Genomic DNA, 19,726 nt, shown 5'->3' with positions numbered 1-19,726 from the left:
AAGAGGAAGAGCCAGAGTTATAAATACAATATGCTGCGTGGGATGGAACAAGACCCCAAAATGAAAGGTAAGAAGAAAGGGGGAAGACGGGTTGCAGAAACGTCATGAGCTGCAGCCAAATCATCCGGTGACCCCGGGATGATCATTCACGCCAGCAGGCAGCTGCTTGGCAGATTAAAATAAGATTAAATTAGTTATCAATCCAATGTTTCTTCTTTTAAACTCATTTATTGTACTTAAAGGCACGAAGTGATGTGAAAAAAGTATTTATCCTGCTCCTGTTTTGTTAGAACATCAACAAAAGGGGATGCAAATACCTGGGTAAAAACAAACTACAAATTTCAAATCAAGGCCAGAATACTGCCAGACTTGTAGACGTGTAAAAAGAAAAAAATAGACGAGACGCAAAAACCACAGACACCTGGCTGTCTGAAAAGGATTACAAAGTCACAATCCACAACTGGAGAAAGATCAACATCTCATCCAGGAGTTTCCAGATGAAAAAAATCATCTGCTGACCAAAAGGAGTATAAAGCCTCCACTCTGATGATGCCCAGGGTGAGAAAATATTCTGTGGACTAATGAGATGAGGTGGAACGTTTACGAGCATCTGGACGGATCCCAATCTGGTGTAAAACTAACACTGCATTTTATAAAAACAGATCTAAAGCAAGAGATGAATGTGACGGCAGTGGGATGGTCTGGGGGTGATTTGCTTCTTCAAGGCCTGGACTTTATTGATGGAACCATAAAGACAAATGTCCAGCCATCAGTTTCTGACCAAATATGGCTGAAATACAACAATTTTGTCAAGAAGAGTGGTCCAAAAATTCCTTCTTAGTGATGTAAAAAACTATTGCCAGCTATCAGAAATGCTTGATGGCCGTTGTTGCTGCCAAGGGTCACCCAATTGGTTGTTAGATTCAGGGGGAGCAATTGCTTTTTCACAGAGACTCACATCGGCTTAGATTTACCCAGTTTGTCTTTGCTTAACAGTAAATGTGTGCAATGATGAGAAGTAGCTTTAAAAAAAAAAAAGAAACAGAAGCAATGTATAAAGGAGCAAATATTTAAAAAAAACAGTTTATTTCAAAGATCTTTTGTGCCACTGAGAACTTTACAATGCACAAATAACAATTTTGCTCTTTGATGGCTTCGACTGACCGCTGTGGACATTTCCATGCTGCACCCTGCTTCGCGACAGCAGTCAGGACTTGGCGGAGGTAGACATGTGGGACAGGCGTCGCATAGCACAGGTTACTCGGAACATTTCAACAAAGAATAAAAAGGAAGCCCACGTCCAACTTTCAATTTCTGTCACCGATTAAATTTGGTGGGTTTTGATCTCTAGCCAATAAATTTACACACGCCTTTCTCTAACCTCTACTAGTTTTCAGAGTCATTGTCTCCTACAGTGGCAATATATTTTTTTTTTGTAGAATTTTTTTTCTCTGTCCTCATCTTATCAACTCCAGACAGTCCCATATTAAATTTAGAAGGTCCCCCCGAGATATTTCTAAAGCAGCTTTGCCGACAGACTGACTTGTTCTTATGAAAACAGATTAATCATCTTTAGACTTTGGTGCCACTGTGCTCAAGTCAAATCTCCTTTCGGAGATGTTGAGTTATCTCTTCTGTCGCAGTTCTGTGAAGGGTGAAAAACGATGCCAGAGCACAAAAATACATCGCTGTGAGTGCAACGGTTGCAATATGGGATGCTGCAAGGGACAGAAGAGGATCTAACTGAGACTCTGTTGGTAGGTTGTGAGTATACACGGCTCTGCAGCGGGGGAGGGTGGGGTGGGGGGAAAGCCGCTCAACATAAGCCCTGATCTGTCTAGTCCAAGGAAGATAAGATCAGGGGTCTGCTGGGAAGGGGAGGCGTCCAGCAGCTCCCAACATACATGCCGTCATTCACTAGAATGTGCTGTTCTGCTCACTGTAACACACACCAGCTGACGCAACCCTTCAGGTAAGTATGTCACCGAGAAACATGTTTGCACCGCGCCACATTTTTCTCACTGTAAGCTACATGAGCAGCGTATCTTCATTGGTTTAACAAGAAGTCGCCATGTTTGTTTTTACAGGTGTCACTATTTTAAAAGTTTAAATACTGTAATGAACGTCTTAAGTAAATGTTACACTTTGACATTTATTTATGTTTTACGTTGATTGACATTGCTCTAAAAACTACATTTACATTTTAATGGAAACATGCTTTTTGGGAAAAGCAGAAGAAAACTGGCTAATGGGGAAGCTGTTTTGTAAGTAAACCCAGAAAGGAATACAATGAACTCCATCCTCTGTAGGTGAATAGAAAAGTAGTAAGAGAGGAGAGATGATGGACGCAATCAGCCTCTCCAGTTTCAAGGTGGAAATAGGAGACGGGGAGGCTGTAGATATGGGTGTAGCTTCAAAGGAAGGAAAGTCCACTTAAAAACATTAAAGCGCAGAAGAAAACAGGTCCCAAAAAAAGAGACTGAGTCATGAAAGATGGGTGCAAAAAAAAAAAAAAAGGAGAAACTGCTTAGTGAGTCATATAACAACATAAGTTCTGTGCTAGGATGACAAAATCCTGACAAATATAGCGGCCAAAAGCCATTGGCCGATAAACTGTGAGAGGTGAGAAGAAGGTTGTTTACCTGGTCGTACTCCAGGGCCCCGGGGTAAAGAGGCCAGCCCAGAAAAAGCTCAGCAATCACACAACCTAGGGACCACATGTCTATGGCTTCACAAAACGGCAATCCCAAAATGATCTCTGGAGCCCTGTGGGACAGATACACACATCTGTGAGTCCAAAGCAAACTGCAACAGGAAAAATTTAGACATCTTAATCACAAAATACCGACATGTTTAAAACATGTTATTTAAAAAATGTTTTACACACATAAGGGGTGTGCGGTGGGACGACAATATGAAAAATCCTTGTAAAAGTCTACACAAAAACAGAAGTTAACGTATTAAAATAGAATATAAAAGAAAAGTCCTTCATTTTGACATAAACCCTCATCTGCACACATCGGGCTTTTCGTATTTGTGCAGTTAACACCTGTTTGATAAAGCTGTGCGATTCCTGATGACGTTCGCTTTGATGGGATTGTCGTAGATGTGTAATAGAGCTAACCGACGCGTAAGCCGGTGTTGTGTGTGTGTGACAGAGCCACGTCGCAGCCTGCTGTGGCAGTGGGTAAGCAGGTCAGCCACAGCGGGACCAAAACTTTGACAGTCTGGAAACAAAGTGAGCCCTTTTTTTTTTTCCTGTGAGGCGCCTCGTTGTGCCCTCATAGCTAGTCATTTTATTACTTCACTACTCTGTGAAAGGAGTGGTGAAGGAGGCTGTTAGAACCACTAAGATGTGTGTACAAAAGACGCAACGTCTCATTGTTCATTTCACAAAAGTCAACCAAGACCGATAAATATAATCAGAATATTATTTTATCTGTTAAATCATAATTACATTTTAAAAAAAGCAAAGAATTGATATTTATTTCAACATCAGTATTCCTTTCTCATCTGCACAGGTGACGGTAATAGAAAAGCAAACGGGGAAACTTGAGTAACGGGGATCCGTTTCGCTTCTGTTCAGCAAATAAATGTGAAACCGTTTACCGGCATGAAACAATCCAGAGGATAGAAATGATCTAAAGAGTGATGCAGGATCTTCTGTTACATCCTGTGTTTGCTGTTCCACAAAGCTCAGCATGCCGACAAAGAAGAGTCCTGTGCTTTTATGTCGGACATATTTAAAGTGACCCAGGAAATGCCTCCTCCATGACGTCTTTAGAGCCATATGGGGCTTAAAGCACGCAGGGCGTGTGCAGCAACAGCAGGTCCGAGGCGCGCTAAATTTGGGTTTTAGATCATTTTATCACTCAAAGACAATCACAAGCAACAGTTGGTGGGTTAGCCAACGCCGCTTTAGAAAAGCACTCAGGAAGTTATGCTGGCTATTTCAATCTCACAAGCATGTCTTAAACAATATATATATATATATATATATTTTTTTTTTTTTTTCCCCCCCAGGACAAGCTTTTTTTTTTTAATTTCATAAAATGAAAGTTTTTTTAAATCAAAACAGTTTGACATGTTTTCCCATGTCATGACATAATGAACATGCTATGTTTGTTGGAAAAAAAAAAAGTCTGCTGCTTTGCTTATACACTAAACTTCCCTTATCACACACCACTGGAACAGGAGCTCTTTACGGCTTGCTTTATCACCACTATCCTGCTTTGGCAGAGTGGATATTTATTTTGGAAAAATATCTTCCATAGTATCTGATGAGAGCCACTGAGCCTTTTAGTGAGACACTGGAGTGACAGATGTTTTGTAATCAGCCCCTAACGGTCATTGATTCTGTTGCACTTTAAGCCACTTCCTCATTGAAAATCTTGTCTGACGGTGGGTGAATGCGTGCGGTTTTCCAGCGTATGAATCCCCACTTCATCCTACCTTCTTTGTGTTCTGTGGTTCTCACTCCTTCCAGCTGCATCCATAAAATTAGCGCAACAGTGAAACTAAACTGAAACAAAAATAAACTAGAAAACAGCACGTCTTTGTTGCATAGCCTGAAGAGATGAGTGGAGGTTGCCATGGTTGCACGGTTCCATCCAGATCAACCCAAGGAAGGTCTTGTCCCTTGTCCCCCACCTCCTTTCAAATCAAACCTGTTTTTCAATCTAAGAAAATGACGTAAAACACCAGGAGCCAATGAACAGCGGAGAAGCAGAAGCCTTGTGATGTTTACACCACGTGCAAAAACCACAGAACAGACAGATGGGAACAAATTCAAACGCTGACATATCTCGTCTTCCTCAGGTGCGTCGCACAGTTGGGTCATGACAGATAACACAGAAGGAAAACGAGTATCGTTTTACTGCAAAATTACTCAATTCATCAAAGCAACACCTAAAGGAAGAATTACATATATATATTAAAAAAAAACTATACAGTCAGTTTGTTACAGTCAATTCAACTGTGATGCTTTAGAGATCTACAAATGAAAGGACGCGTCATATCAGATCTGCTGACTAACACTGAAAGTGAATGACTAAGAACCAGACATTTGTTCTCAGCAATGTTACTTTTGCCTGATAGCCACAAAAGTTCCCGCACTGTCTCTTGTGTTACGTAAGAAACACTTAATAAAACCCCTTGACAACAATAAAGAGTGATTTTAAATAACAAGAAACACAAATGTTCCAAATGCAAAGCGGTAAACATGGACTGGGTTTATATCAATTGTCTCAAGTGTGACGTCAATCCCAGAGTGAAACCAAAACAAGCCCAATCAGCGGTGGCATGCTTTTGTTTCTCTTGGCAAAAAAACAAAGTAGCTCAAAAAAAAAAAACTCCCTGGAAACACATCATCTTTCTCTCTCTCTGTGCTCAGTTGTTTCAGTACCTGCTGCTGCCGTACAAACACGTCTCGCTGCCTACTGCTCAGTTACACATTGTAAGGAAATGTTTTGTTTGTAAAACAATGCAAACATGATGGTTTTTGTATGCACTGAATTACCGACTGAAGTTTGGAGGGATGTATCAAGTAATGTAATGAGTCAGCTCCTCTATCCTGATATCCTGAGTACTGAAACATGTCTGCTGGCCTTAGTCTGCCTTTATTATTAATACATTTATGTCTCCTGTTGCTTTAAATCACCAGAGGTAGAAGAGGCTGAATAAAACCTGAGTAAATATATACACATGACACTTTACTTAAACCTAACCACATGAAACAAACTTTCTTTTTGCCAACAAGAGAAGTAACTAATTTCCACATGGCTTTGTTGGCATTGGGAGACATGTTAGTGGGCATAAATTAACTTCATCATCATTTTTTATTCATGGCCATTATACCAATGTCCAGAAATAGCCCTGTAACTCACCCCTGTTCTGTCCTCAGAGGGAGAGGCGGTGTGTAAACTGCCCACAGCACAGCAAACATGGCTGGCCACACCTTCGGAGCTGATCAGTGTGTGCAGCGTGCTCACACAGGTCTTTAACCAAAACTGAGAATCAGAGAAACTCAGCGGGACTCAGACAAAAGTATGCTTTAAAGCTCGGTCACAACGAGAGACCGACAACATGGCTGCTTCATAATGAGAGAGCGGAGGCTTAAAGCATGTCTCTTCCAGGAACTGTAATTCCACACACTCTCTGGGCATCCTGCATTATTAAGTGGAACACAAAGACAGCTTTGCAGAGGGAGGAAGAGGCGCATGCACTCTGATCTGCTCAGACTTTGGATTAAAGACACAAAACTTTACACACGTTTTACTGATTTAAACTGAGCTCTGTGTCAACGTGGAGTTTACTTCCCCCAGGTTAGGTGTAAACTCGCTTCTGTTGTTTTGAGGTTTAATACAATTAATGCTTGAAAGCTTATGAGTCTAATTCTGTTATTCAGGTCACTCTAAAGTAGAGAGCAGACAAAGAACATTTAATCACTTCCATTCTTTGAAGATTGAAACACATTTCTTAGGCGTGAATATTGCTGCAAAGAGTCAACTTTGAAATTTTAACATGGAGATTTTGCTTGACTTTGTTTGATTCACGATAAAGTTAAGCTAAAGTTAAAGATGTCCTTGACATCCTTGGAAGAGAGGCATCACGGCCTCAGTCTCAAAATATACCATCTCAAGTCATTTTATCCCAATGAATATGAAATGCGCAGCAGGAGGTTCATTTTAATCGCTGAATGCTGCTTTCATTTTCTCCGACAGTTATACTACCAGCTTCAAAGGGCATGCTGAAAAGATTAGCTTTTACTGTAAAGTAGCAATGTAACACCACTTAATGTTCTTGGACCTCAGCTTTCTGCCGGAATAACACCAATAATCTTACAGGAGAAAGGATAATTATGTTTTCATTGAGCTCATATTTGTTCTCTTTTTTTTTCCTGTTATGAATAATATCCAACTCTAAAACGCCATGTGGAATTAATAGCCGACAACTGAAATTATCAAGAAGCGGTGATTGTGAGGTGGTGAGGATTAACGCTGAGGCCCAGGTTACGGTGATGATGAAGATGATTTAATAAAGAACAGTCCAATACAGGCGGCACGGCAGAGAGTAAAGCACACAGCTAATTACCAGTAGCAACTGATACACTGAAGACTGAAAATGAGAGCTAAGCAGACCAGGACTTCTCAGTTCAACTGGAGAGCCGACACACAACAACTGACATACGACGACAGTAGACGAGGACCCGACAAGAGACAGAGACAACAGCTGGGCTTAAATACACAGGGAGGGTAATCAGGTAACTAGACACACCTGGGAAGCAAACAACAGGGAAGACAGGACAGGACTAAACACAGAAAACCTCAAAAACAACTACACAGAAAATACAGAACATAACAGAAACGTAATGTTTAACTTATAGATTTTGTTTTTACTGCAACATTGGCATCGAAGTATATACACAGAACTTCACTACTTCCTCAATACCAGCAGAGACAACGTTAGCTAGAATGGTGAAGCAGAGCAGATGTTTGTCACGGACACGTGACAACAGTTGGCTGCACGAAGTAATAAAAGTGCAATAAAATTTACAACAGACATGTGAGAACACAATCAAAGCATTATGCTAGGATTTGTTTCATCTCTTTTCCAAGTTTTAAACGGTGCGCAAGAGTTTAAAACCAATCATACAAAAAAGAGGGCAGTAAACGGTTTAGAAAAAGCTTCTCTTCATTAGCCAACACACAAAATCAAGTTTGTGAGGCAAAGAGAGGTTTGCAAAGTAGCTTTCACAAAACATCTGCATAAACTCAGTTATATCTAGTCGGATGTCCTTGTATTGTCTTGTTTGTACAGGTGTGTGTGTATATATATATATATATATATATATATATATATATATATATATATATATATATATATATATATATATATATATATATATAAAGAATAAGAGCATATCCTAAATCAAAGAATGTAGCATGCACAGATCCCAAAACATAAGGAAGCACAGATTGCCCAGCAGGTGACCCGATTAGGCTGGTTATCAGTTTGGCTAGACTGACCCGTGACCAACGTATCAGGCGCTCAAATACGAGATGCATTTTTTTTCCTTCTTACTCTGGTCAGTGAACATACAATAGAGACACATTTCCACTCACTTCCACTAACCAGAGATGTCTCTGATATAAAAGTGTCTGCTCAGAAAATCCCAAAGCTAGCAGTTATAATAAATAAAAAGTAACAAGTTAAACAAAATGCATTAAAAGCAAACTGATCTATTAATCATATGCATTAATAGGTAAGATTTTACTTTTCAACATTTTTCTGTTTCTCCTAAATACTCAATGCTGCTGACATTTAGGAAGAACTGATAAAAATGTTTGCCCAAAGAATGTTTTGTTCTTTGCCTTTACTTTTTATTTAATTTACATATCTGTAAACATAAAGTATCTTGTTGTTCATAAAAGATGAGTAGTATAGTACCGTTTTATTTATCACTAGAAATAAATTTGGTCACTAGTCAAGAGCATTTTATTTTTAAACTTCTAAGGGGATGGCAAAAGTAGAATACAACATTCTGGAAATCAAAAAGCAAAGTAAATGAACATATTTTTAATACTTTGTTTATGTCACCTGAAGCTCCAAAAATAGACTTGTCCAAAGTGTAAAAAATGTAACCACAAAAAAAAACAACACAGAAATCAAAATAATAACACAAATAACAAAAAAAAAACTTATAAAAATCAAACAAGCACAACATAGTTTTACTAAACAAAACCAAATGCAACGTGGCATTAAAAATAGACTAAAAACAGATGAGCTGGCTGTCCTTGAGTTAGTAGGTGGGAGGTCTCTAGTGTTTCAGGCTGTCTGTTTTAGACTTTGGATGCCGACATGTTTCACCATCTATAGAAGTCAAAGCAAACTGGCCAGAGTCCCATGAACTATTTTAAGTCATCCTCTCCACTCGGCCTCAGCAATGCTGCTCCTTCACAGTATGCTTTGCGTATTCTTGCCAATGATGCAGAGAGCAAGTTAAGCAGCGGTAGGCTGCATGTATTTGGTTTTGAGTCATTGCTGGAACTCTGTCCCAACATTGCAGTCAAGTCAAAAACCACAACGCCTGCTATTCATAAAATGTATGACCTGAAAAAATATACAGAAGTTGCTCAAGACTTTTTCATTCAAGTTGTTTCAACTGATGGGGTCAAAAAAATAAAAATCTAGTCATAATCTATTTCACCCATTAATCTTTGATGATAATGATGAAATATTTAATTGGTTTTACTTTTCATTTAGTTTAGCTAAGATGCAACCTGAACAAGCTGAACAGAGAATCCACATTGTGCCGTCAAGCTTATGAGTATATGAAACCTTTTTCATTTTTCTTTTTTTTACAATGTGTGCATGCCTAGTGAATATATAATAAGTCTGTTGCATGGAGTCTGAATTTAGTTATTTATTTTTGACTGCAGGAAGTATCTGAAGCAGCTTAGTCGTCGTTATCATCACAGACAAACAATGTTTAAATTCATTTGTGCAAAGAGATTGTCACAAAATCGTTGAGAGCAGCACTCTCTTTGGTTCTTACTTGTAAACTGATTTGGATCAATGCACGTACCAAATCAAAACAATGCAACAAGCCCACAAAAGAAACACAACGGTGGTTAGACGTCAGTCCATATCGTCACGGCTTTACAGACATTACATTTAGAAGCAGCAGCCGTCAGCAGCTGATAACGCAAATGAAAGATTTGAATTGTGTCGTATCGTACAGTATCAAGTCAAAACAGTAGAAGATGTATCTATGAGCAGGGAATTCGCCATTATTCTGCTGACAGCAACAGGGTTTGTCTTGATTATCCAGGGTTTTCCCCAGTGTATCATAAGGCTGGCGGGCTGCCAGGCTTTACTTGCTCCCTCCCACCAGGCTAAGTGTCATTTCTTTATTCTAAATAGGGCTTTTTATACACGAGTAACAGTGACAGTCATGACTGATTGAACTAGGTTTACTAGGCACGAGGGGGGTGTGCGCCAATTGTGCCATCCCTTCACCTGCCCATTGGCCTCACATGCTATTATTTCCAAATTATGATGCCTGCTTGTGGACTTCTACATTTTTGCAACTTTCAAAAAAACATTTTAACAGAGAAACACGGTGGGCCACTGGTGGTAGTGCCCTTACAATGAGCTTAGCAGGTTTTCTGAGGGAAACCCTGCCATCACAGTTAGCCAGAACAGTCACTGACCTCAAAGGGTGCCCTATGAAGTGTCGAGCATCTAATCCCCTGGAAAACTTCATCCTCCGATTACTTCTGCACATTGTAACTCTGGTTTCCATGTTGTAAACAACCACTTCCCCCAATGAAACACTCTGTGCTTTATGTCAAACAAAATTTAAGCAGACATCCCTGTGAGACCATGCTTAGTGGGTAAACGCTGCCGTCCAACATTCCAAAAGCAGTTCAATCATTTCTTTATGAGCCTGTTTCCGCAGCACATTATTCAACTTCAGCGAAGTCAGGCAGACCCCTGACATTATTACCAAGTCAGCAGAGGTATTGATGTGTGCTGTATCAAAATACAGCGCCACGCATGACGTGTGAGAAACGGCTGTTCACCAAAGCTTCAGGCTGACAGCGCTGACGAACTCCAGCAGCTGTGGTGTTCACTTCCTCCAGCCACAAAAGCACAGAAAACTATGACAGCTCTATTTTGAGCGACTTCCTGAAATAAAGAGCGTTCACAACAACGCTAATAGCTTCTACAGAAACAGCTCATTGAATGAGAAAGGATTAATGAAAATGTACCCAAGGAAAAAAAGAAAACTTTCCACTAATCACGTGTAACTGTAGCTCAATGAAAGTATTCTCTGCTCACTCTGAACAATGAGAAAATCGACTGGAAATGCAAATGCAGACAGTTATCAACTCCCTTTTGCATCAATTTTCATTGATAATCTGAATTCCCAGCAAAGCATGCTGATTCATTTCCTTAGTGTGGAGGCAATGAAAATTATTCAAATATTATGCAAATGATGCTCACAATGACAGCTATGAAGGCAGTGGCACTTTATGCCACTGCCTTCTACCCAGACTGAGAACCCAACTGCCAACCAGCATCTAGGGGATAAGTGGGAGTTTAACTGAAGACAGGTCTGGTAATACCTCACTCAGATTAACTCTCTAGTGACCATAAAATATCCTACTGCATGCTAACCATCTACTAAAGTGTTTTCCACACTGTAAAATCAATAATTCCGGTGACTGCATGGCCATTAAGATACCAAATGACAGAAACTGTATGAGTTGCTTTTGAGCATAAAATTTAATTTACCTAATATTTTAAGCAGAATATTTTAATTAAAAAGGTCTAAAGCTAAGCTTATAAAAAATATCATTCTGGGGTGTGCTGTGGTGGCACAGGGGTTAAGCACAACCCACATATGGAGGCCTTAGTCCTTGAGGCAGCTGTCGCAGGTTCGATTCCCGGCCTTGGCGACCTTTGCTGCATGTCTTCCCCCTTCTCTCATTACCCACTTTTCTGTCAATTAACTATCAAATAAAGGCCACTAGAGCCAAAAAAATCATCATTCTGCATTTAAAGCTGTTTTAGCGTATATATTTCACGCAATTCACAATAATATGTCAACTATTGACTTATTGTCAACTTTTACTGGTAAAATGTAATTCTAAAAAGCTTTTAAGAGTAGTGATGCACTGGACAAACCAGAAAAAAAAAACAAAACCTTGGAAAATCCTGGGTTAACTGTAGTCCTCAAAAACTTGGTCACAACTCTGGTAACTAAATAAATATTCAATCCAGCATGTATTTTTCACTCTTCTTTTGTCATAATAACATTTTTGTTACAATAAATGAATGTCCTGCGTCATTGTCAGGCTCCTGACAAAGGCACTTTGGGACTTTCCATGAAGAGAGCAACGAGTCTGAAGCAGAAAAACACTGCTAGCAGGTGCCTTGCAAAAAATAAAAATCGCCCAATTAGAGAAGCACAGAAGAAATTGGCTGGTCGCCAGACTGAGTAGTCAGAAACTCAAAAATATGTTCTTTTCCTTTTGTGCATTCAGAAATGTTGGGGCTTTTTATAGGTGAGGCAGGGTAAATATCTATATCCTCTGAAAAATATACATGCAGGCTCATCCTTTACCAATGCTATCCAGGCTAACTGCTAATATAAGACACTTCTACAACTGGTTTGTATCTGACTTATGAACTTAGTAACTACAAGTATCAAGTTGTTTTGCTCAAGTTGTTGCTTTTGGCTGGCGAATTACAATATAAGTTTCATAAATCCAATCAGCAACACAGATTGTTCACAAAATCTGTCAAGTATGATTGTCATATTTACAATAACAAAGGACATCAGAGACCAGTCAGCTGTAAGGTCACATGTTTAACCCAAAGAAGGCGTCTCTTAAATATGCAGGTTGCTGTAGAATGTATGGAGGAGATTTCATTAAAAGAGAACAATTGGAATCTCCAAATTAAATGTGTTTACTATTTACTGAGTGAGAAACCTTTATGCTTGTACTCACCTATAGTACCGAGACTGAAGGTACGTCGAACACACCGCTTTGGACACGTGACTGGCTGAGCCGAAGTCTATGACCTTCACCCTGTAGGGCTGCCTCACTGGGTCCACCAGCATTATGTTCTCTGGCTTTAAGTCTGCATGAATCAGACCCATGCTCTTCAATTTTTTCAGAGCTGTAGCTACCTGCTGTAGCACCGGTCTAATCACCTTCAGTGGCAGCGGACTGAACTTATTCTGCTTCAGGAAATCATACAAATTTTGCTCAAGCATCTCAAATACGAGGCAAGTGTGGCTGCGGTGCTGGAAGCATTCGAAGGCCCGCACCAGGTTGTGCTCATCAGCGTTCTCCCCACTCAGGCGTGCAAGGATCCCAACTTCAATCTGACCCTGCCTTGCGTACGAAGGGTGGTTCTTCAGGATCTTCACAGCCACAACCTCCCCAGTCCCCCTCTTCCAGCACTTCACTACCTGGCCGAATGTGCCTCGACCCAAGAAATCTAGCACTTCGTAAGTATTCTTCATGGAACACAGGACTTCGTGCTGTACTACCTGATAGTCCCCATCACCTCCTCCTGTCCCTCCAGTTGCACATACACCCCCATGCCCTACACCCTGTTTGGAGGGGCCTCCCCCAGCCCCAACAGCCGTCGGCGCAGTAACGGCTGCATTCCCCACATTCGTCGTTTGCAACATGGCAGGCAACATAGACAGTTCCTCCACAATCTGCATGGTGCTGCCTCGGTTATCCAGGTCCTCACTTTTACGTTTCAGCCCACATCGCTGAGAGCCGTCAGCTGAGTTCAAACTTTCACAGTTCTCCTCTCTGTCACCCTCCTCCCCCTCTCCTCCTTCCTCAGCTCCCCCACTGCAGCCCTCTCCCCTTCCCCCTCCTCCTGCTCCTGTTGCTCCACCGCTGCTCCCACTTTCTTCAACCGCCTGATGCTGCTGCTCCTTGCCCTGTGAGTCGACGGCCCTCGCCTCCTGTTGCTGCTGGGCCACAAGCGGGCCTGGTCCCCCTCTTCTTTTACCAGGCTGTTGTCTTTGTACGCCGCGAACCACAACCGTCTGCACCGGGTAATGCTCTCCTCCACGTGCTCTCAGGCCCACTGCTAAGTCTCGGTTCACAAACGAATGGGCTTGTTTGGTCGCGTGTGCAATGCCAACGGTTCTGCTGTTCAGAAAGGTCCGCGGATGTGCCCTCTCATGGTACACACAGCTGCTGGGCTCACCTTTGAGTTTCTTCACACTGCTAAAGGCACTTGTCTGGGTTTGATAAATGTGTGGTGGGTAGACCAAGACTTGTGAGGCCATACCTGCAAAAAAGAGAACAGAGCAACATGTTACTAGTGTCCAGGATGGCATTAAGACACAACCAAAGACAAGCAAGCGAGAGTAAGAATTGGCAACCGGCATGAATAGAGTAAAATGTAATGTTCAAATTAAGTCGCTGTTTTCAGGGTGTAAAGCTCTCTTAAGCTCATTTTCTATGTTTGTTTGGTCAAACAATCTTTAACTTAAAGATGAGTCAAAGATTCCAACACTGAAGTGGTTTGTTATCCTGGGCATACACAAATCAACGTAATAAAGTCGACAGAGGCTCAGGAAGTAAGAGTTTGTCCTGTAACTGGAGGGTTGCCAGTTCAAACGCTTCACCCACCTTGCCTGCTAGTGGTAGTCACAGGGTCACAGCCTCGCCTCTGTCAGATTGCATCAGGGCAGCTGAGGCTACAATCCTAACTTGCCACCATCAGCGTGTGAATGTGTGTGTGAATCAGGCTTATTGTAGTGTGAAGTGTTTTGAGGTCCTCTGGACCTGATAAAATGCTATACAAGTCCAGGCAATTTACAGTTTTAAGTGCATCCTTATGAGCAGCGGAAACACAGCCTTTTATCAATGTATCTTCTTCATCCCTTCCTAATTGTATCGACTTTGTGATCAAATGGATCAGTATTAAACCAGACGTAATATTTACAAGCTATTATTAGTTGAATTAAAATATTAGTAACCAGTATGCCGTTCTACGTGAGGCGTTCCACAGAAACACATTATCTTTCCTTGAGATGTCTACTCAAGATAACCGATAACCCTGGATTGTTGTCTGTAGATAGAGACATAAACACTAATAGCTTTATTTGTTAATTTGCTCATGGAGGTGGAGGTGGAACTTTAAATATTACATACTTATTTCATAAAAGGAGTGCATGTAGAGGAGAGCATGACACCTTCAGCATTATGCCATACCAACTGCATTCCCAGCAACACCTCCACACAGCAGATGACTAACTTCACAAAGGTTTGTCTGACCTAATCCTGCCATTTTCATGCATCCTACAGCAGGTTTCTAGGCAACCACTTCTGAGAGGATAAGAGGGAGATAAAGAGAGTAGAACAAAGTTAAAAATCATCATTAGCCCCACATGTCTAATTCCATGAGGCATGCTTTATTCTTACACTCCTCCTTTTAATCGGAGTATGTGTTTGATCGAGGAAAAGATCACACATAAATGATATAAAAGCTAAATGTGGGCTCGTGGGCATATACGTGGACACATTTTGCTGTTTTTCCTAAAAGGCCATACAAACATTGTGTCTGTGGTGGCAAGTGCTCATGTATTATTCAGATTATTCAGGACACAGTAAAACTGACATGACTCTCAATGTACTCGTACATCAAACACAAACTCCTTCCTAACGTATTTCTAGTTTTGCTTTTACTAAACTATATCTGAGGCTCTCATCGATCCTGCAGGAGGTTTACGATTTGGCTGGTTTTAAATTACATCTGAAGATGAACCAATAAAGACTTTTTCTGGCTGATATTGATTTCCATCTTTTTTTCTTTTTTTTTATCTGATCTGCTGGTTCTAATTCTGACTTATGCAAATGTTTCTTTTTCTAAAGACTATAACATATATAAAGTAAAAAATTTACCCATTTTCTGTGAGTACATCGGAAAATGATAAGAAAATTACAAGATTTTCTCCATGCCCTGGCATTTTCTATAATTTGTTAGGCCTTTAAACATTATCTGTTTAAAGGCCGAAAATGTTGGGAACTCTTTTGATATATAAGGAAGAAGGGAAAATCCAACCGCCCACTATCAGAGCGAATCAAGACACAATTGGCCGATTCCAATCTCTGGCCAATGGTTTGGTGCATCACGGTGTTACTCAGAATAACTACAATGCGTGTGTCTTATGAAACTAATTTAATCAATAATAAAAAAACAACCACAATGTGAAACAAGGTTTGCCAACTGGTCATTAACTGAATTTAGTTTGATTTTAAGGCACAAACATTATTTCACTCAAACGAAATGCAGACTTGTTTATACGTTTGGGGCTTCTCTATAATTTTTTAGAAAACAAATGTGTGTTAGAGGGACTGATAGGCAAAAATAAGCAGATGTTGATGGCCAGTTTTAAACAGAATGCTCCTTTGCGATAACATGCGCCAAGTCTGCTTACATTTTATTAGAAATAAGTAAGCAGAAGTAGACTTGTTTAACAGCACAACTCCTTTTTTGGTCTTTGCTGCACAAAGGAAAAAGGTCATCACCCTTTTTTGTGAGCTCAGCTCCACACAGTAGCTTTGAGCAGTGACTGGATCTAATAGCGTAGATAAGTTTATGTCTTTCTATCTTGCATAAAACATAAAGGTAATCAAGCAAGGCCTAAGAGTGTTCTGTCCGTACCACAGATTTTATTATAAGAAGCAAAGAAAAGTAGGGAAATAAGTAGGGAAGCTTCATAATAATGGTCTTGTTCAAAAAGCATGCTCAAAAGAAGGAGCATTACTTTAATAAGCATCTTCTATGTGCTGTGCAGTGCTGGAACTTATGACCTACTTTCATCTAGGGGGGGGGGGAGGAGGTATTCAATTATATGCAAGCTGCAAGGCTTCAGAAGCTTCTAAACTTTAATCAATACTATATTTACAAATCTATTTTTACTTTCTGGTATTCTTTCTGAAGAGTATCCTAAAATAAATTCTTGATGGAGAGCCCACTTGGGTTATTACAGTGCACCATGAACTTTCCCTTTCACTCTGTTCAAAGGAGCTTGATAAGATATTGTCTCGACAACTCTTTGCACAAAGACATGTAAGAATAATTCAAATTATTGCGAGCACAGCTCAGAAAAACAATCTGAAGATTCACATGATAAGATGACTGGCTATCCTGATTGCAGAGGCTGAGACAGAAAGCCTAGAGTCGGCATCACAAACATTTTTGTGAAGATAACTCTGAAACTGATGTGACGAGAGGCGTATCAAATTTTACCTGGTAGCGTTGGCTTTACACATTTGCAACACATTCCCTCTCTAAAATATTGGTGTTCAATCTGGCTTCTCTGGGTTCCATTGATCTGTTTCAGCCAAATGTGAAAACATTTCTAAGAAATCAGCACATCCGCTTCACCGCATTCAAAATACACTACCTCTACTAGATAGGCTGGTTAGGAAACCACATGAGAACATGAAGAATCTGGTCAGACTCAAACATCACAACTCCTTCCTGTCCCCCATGCAGATTAAAAAATGTGCAAGTGACTCCATTAATAAAGCTCAGGTAATAAGCCAAAGAAGTGCATCAATGTATACCACAAATGATTACAAATGTACACCTGTGGTTGACTGAAATTTAGGACAAGCCAAAAAAAAAAAAAAAAAAAAGGTGGTAGCTTCTTTTATCACAAAGCCAAAGCCACAATAAAAAAAAAAAAAGAATTGGTTACCAACTGCCATACAAATAAAGATTCAAAATTATTAGAAAAATTTTAATTAAAGCCAACACAAGAGATTGTTCCAGATATCCCCGAAACAGGACACATGTATGGAATAACAATAGCATACTTGAGCATTTATGCAAAAGTATGCTAAAGTAAGCAATCACTGAAAACAGCTAAGAACTCCCAAAACTAAGGAAACATTTGGCAGATAACTGCATGAAGGAAGGGTGCATTACAAATACATTTCAACTAATCACATTGAAAAACTATGACATTTTCACATAAAGAAACCTCAAATAAAAGTGTGATAGGAGTGAAAACTGTCTCGCATAAATTCCTTGTGCTTTTGACTCACACTGACATTTCATTACAATTATAACAAAGGTGACCCGCTAAAGCTCCTTCGCTCTCCGCTCACAGTGGGGCAGACAGTCGGCTGCAAGCTACCAACTGAAAAGTTAAGTGGATCTACTGCTTTTCTTTTGATCACAGCGTTGCTGTTCGTGTCAGTGACTGAGCCTCCGTCTGAGACACGCTGCTGCTTTTAAAAACTTTAAATGGGCTTCTGTTTCACAGCCCCAAGGGCAGAACACTGGACAGAAATGTGTGTGTGTGTGTAGGTGTGCGTGCGTGTGTGTGTCCATCATAGTGTCATTTTGAAATACACAAGCCAAAACTATCTCTGATCATTGAAGGCAAAAATCGATATAAATTAAATAGGTAATACAGTGATCAAGATTGAAATATCTGCCCTTCATGTAAAGACAACAGGACTGAGTTGCACAAAGTGATTGTTATGGATTTCAAGTCTGTTTCAGCAAAGAGCTTTAAGTCACACAGAGGAACATCAAGCAGAGGGTCAGAGGTCTTCAGGACACACCCAAACAATCTACAGTCTATTCAAGGTAGACACGCCACACATGAGGGCTACTTTGAAAATCACTTAGTTGACTGGGTGCTTTATGATAATAAAAAAATAAAAAAATAAACTTTAAGATAAGCTCTTAAACTCACCACTTCTCAACCTTTGGAGTTCTAAACCACACCGAAAGATAATAATGTACGAACTACCAAACACAAAGAAATTTTGTGGACGTAGGGGACAGAAAACACTGAGAGCTCTTGACCAAAGAAACACGATGGAGTTTATAAGTTACATGTCAATTTTTACATGAACACATTTGCACAGAACTGCAATGGTTCCTTAAATGACTTGAATAATTTAATGAAAACAAGCAAAGCAAAATCTGTTGGCCTAATTCTTTGTTAATTGTGCAGAATGTCGTACTGTCCACCGCCTATTTTTGTCCCCCATGTGGTCACGTGTTTCACATGGGACGGTTATTGCCATTACACAAATCTGCTTCTGTTTACATGAACTGTGAGGAAAAGAAAACCAGAGGAAACAGACACCAAACATAACAAGTTTAGCTCTCCGTCAAAACAGAGAGAAGCAAGCATCCTCTACAGTAAATCGAGTTAGCTTAGCATGTTATATTATTAGAATATACTAATATATTATTACATTTTAAGGGTCATTCATTCACACTTTGCATATCTAAAACACAGTCGGCTAGTTGGCTGACCCTTCATGGTTATACTGTAGAAATGGGCTGTCAGAAAATATTTGTAAAAACTCAACTTTTTAACCTTGGTATACCTTGATACAGGTAACCAGTTTATGTAAGGAAATGTGGTCATGTGACTCCTATAAATAATATCTATAAGCGGAAGGTCACTTAAATTTATTTTGGCTTGATCAGGGATCCTGATCGGCCATATTTATTTGCAAGTTAACTGTTCCAAATGGGTTGAAATAAAAAGACTATGGAAAATGTAATGAAACAATTTAAATGATCTGTGCGGTTGAAGAATTAATGCATCCATTTGTCTCTAAATGTGTGTCACAATACTTAGGTGCAAATAAACACAAATAAAGTTGAATGTTTTGATTTATGGGTAAGAAATGGAAGAAGGAAAACTAGAAATGATTTCATGAAGGTTGAAAAAAAGCAAAGTTAAAGCCTAACCCGACACACAACTCCCACATTGTTTATATTCCACAATTATATTTATTTTTGCAAAGATAATATTTAATTTTTACGACAATTTACAAAGGCTGTCTATATTTACTAAAATTAATAACCATTTAGAGTCGAGCAGCTTTACTTTACAACTCAAAGCAGAGCTGAGCTGCAGTCATCACCACAGCTTAGGTTATCCACATATCTGCACTACAAATGTCTCCCATCTTACAGCACTTTACAACGGGCCAATAAGGCTTTCACACTTTTGTCAGATGATCTGGAAAGCTGTCTGTGTGATGCTTTGCTGTCACACGTTCATCCAGAGTGCATTCTGCTAGGCTGCGCTGCTTCCTTCACCAAAAATCTGCCCTAAAATGCAGTAAGGCATCTCTGGCTCCTGTTGACCTTAAATAATCAGACCTAATGATGGAAGCCCTAATTCACCCCG

The 19,726-nt window shown here is 40.0% G+C and overlaps 1 protein-coding gene across 4 annotated transcripts in view; it reads right to left on the bottom strand.

Annotated features, from left to right (window-relative positions):
* The window catches only part of hipk3b (homeodomain interacting protein kinase 3b), a 40,026-nt gene that overhangs the window by 12,215 nt on the left and 8,085 nt on the right, over nucleotides 1–19,726 (bottom strand). For all 4 annotated transcript variants that reach the window (XM_015037142.1, XM_015037145.1, XM_015037144.1 and 1 more), the window contains exons 2-3: nucleotides 12,522–13,833; nucleotides 2,643–2,766 (exon numbers count right to left, since the gene is read on the bottom strand). In XM_015037142.1, coding sequence (XP_014892628.1) covers nucleotides 2,643–2,766; nucleotides 12,522–13,833 — 1,436 coding nt within the window. The remainder of the gene's footprint in view (nucleotides 1–2,642; nucleotides 2,767–12,521; nucleotides 13,834–19,726) is intronic.

This window comes from Poecilia latipinna, unplaced genomic scaffold (assembly GCF_001443285.1).
Source record: "Poecilia latipinna isolate Pla-1442-1.1 unplaced genomic scaffold, P_latipinna-1.0 Scaffold396, whole genome shotgun sequence".
Lineage (NCBI taxonomy): Eukaryota > Metazoa > Chordata > Actinopteri > Cyprinodontiformes > Poeciliidae > Poecilia > Poecilia latipinna.
The sequence above is the reverse complement of the archived record's forward strand: the minus strand, read 5'-3'. Positions and strand labels throughout refer to the sequence as shown.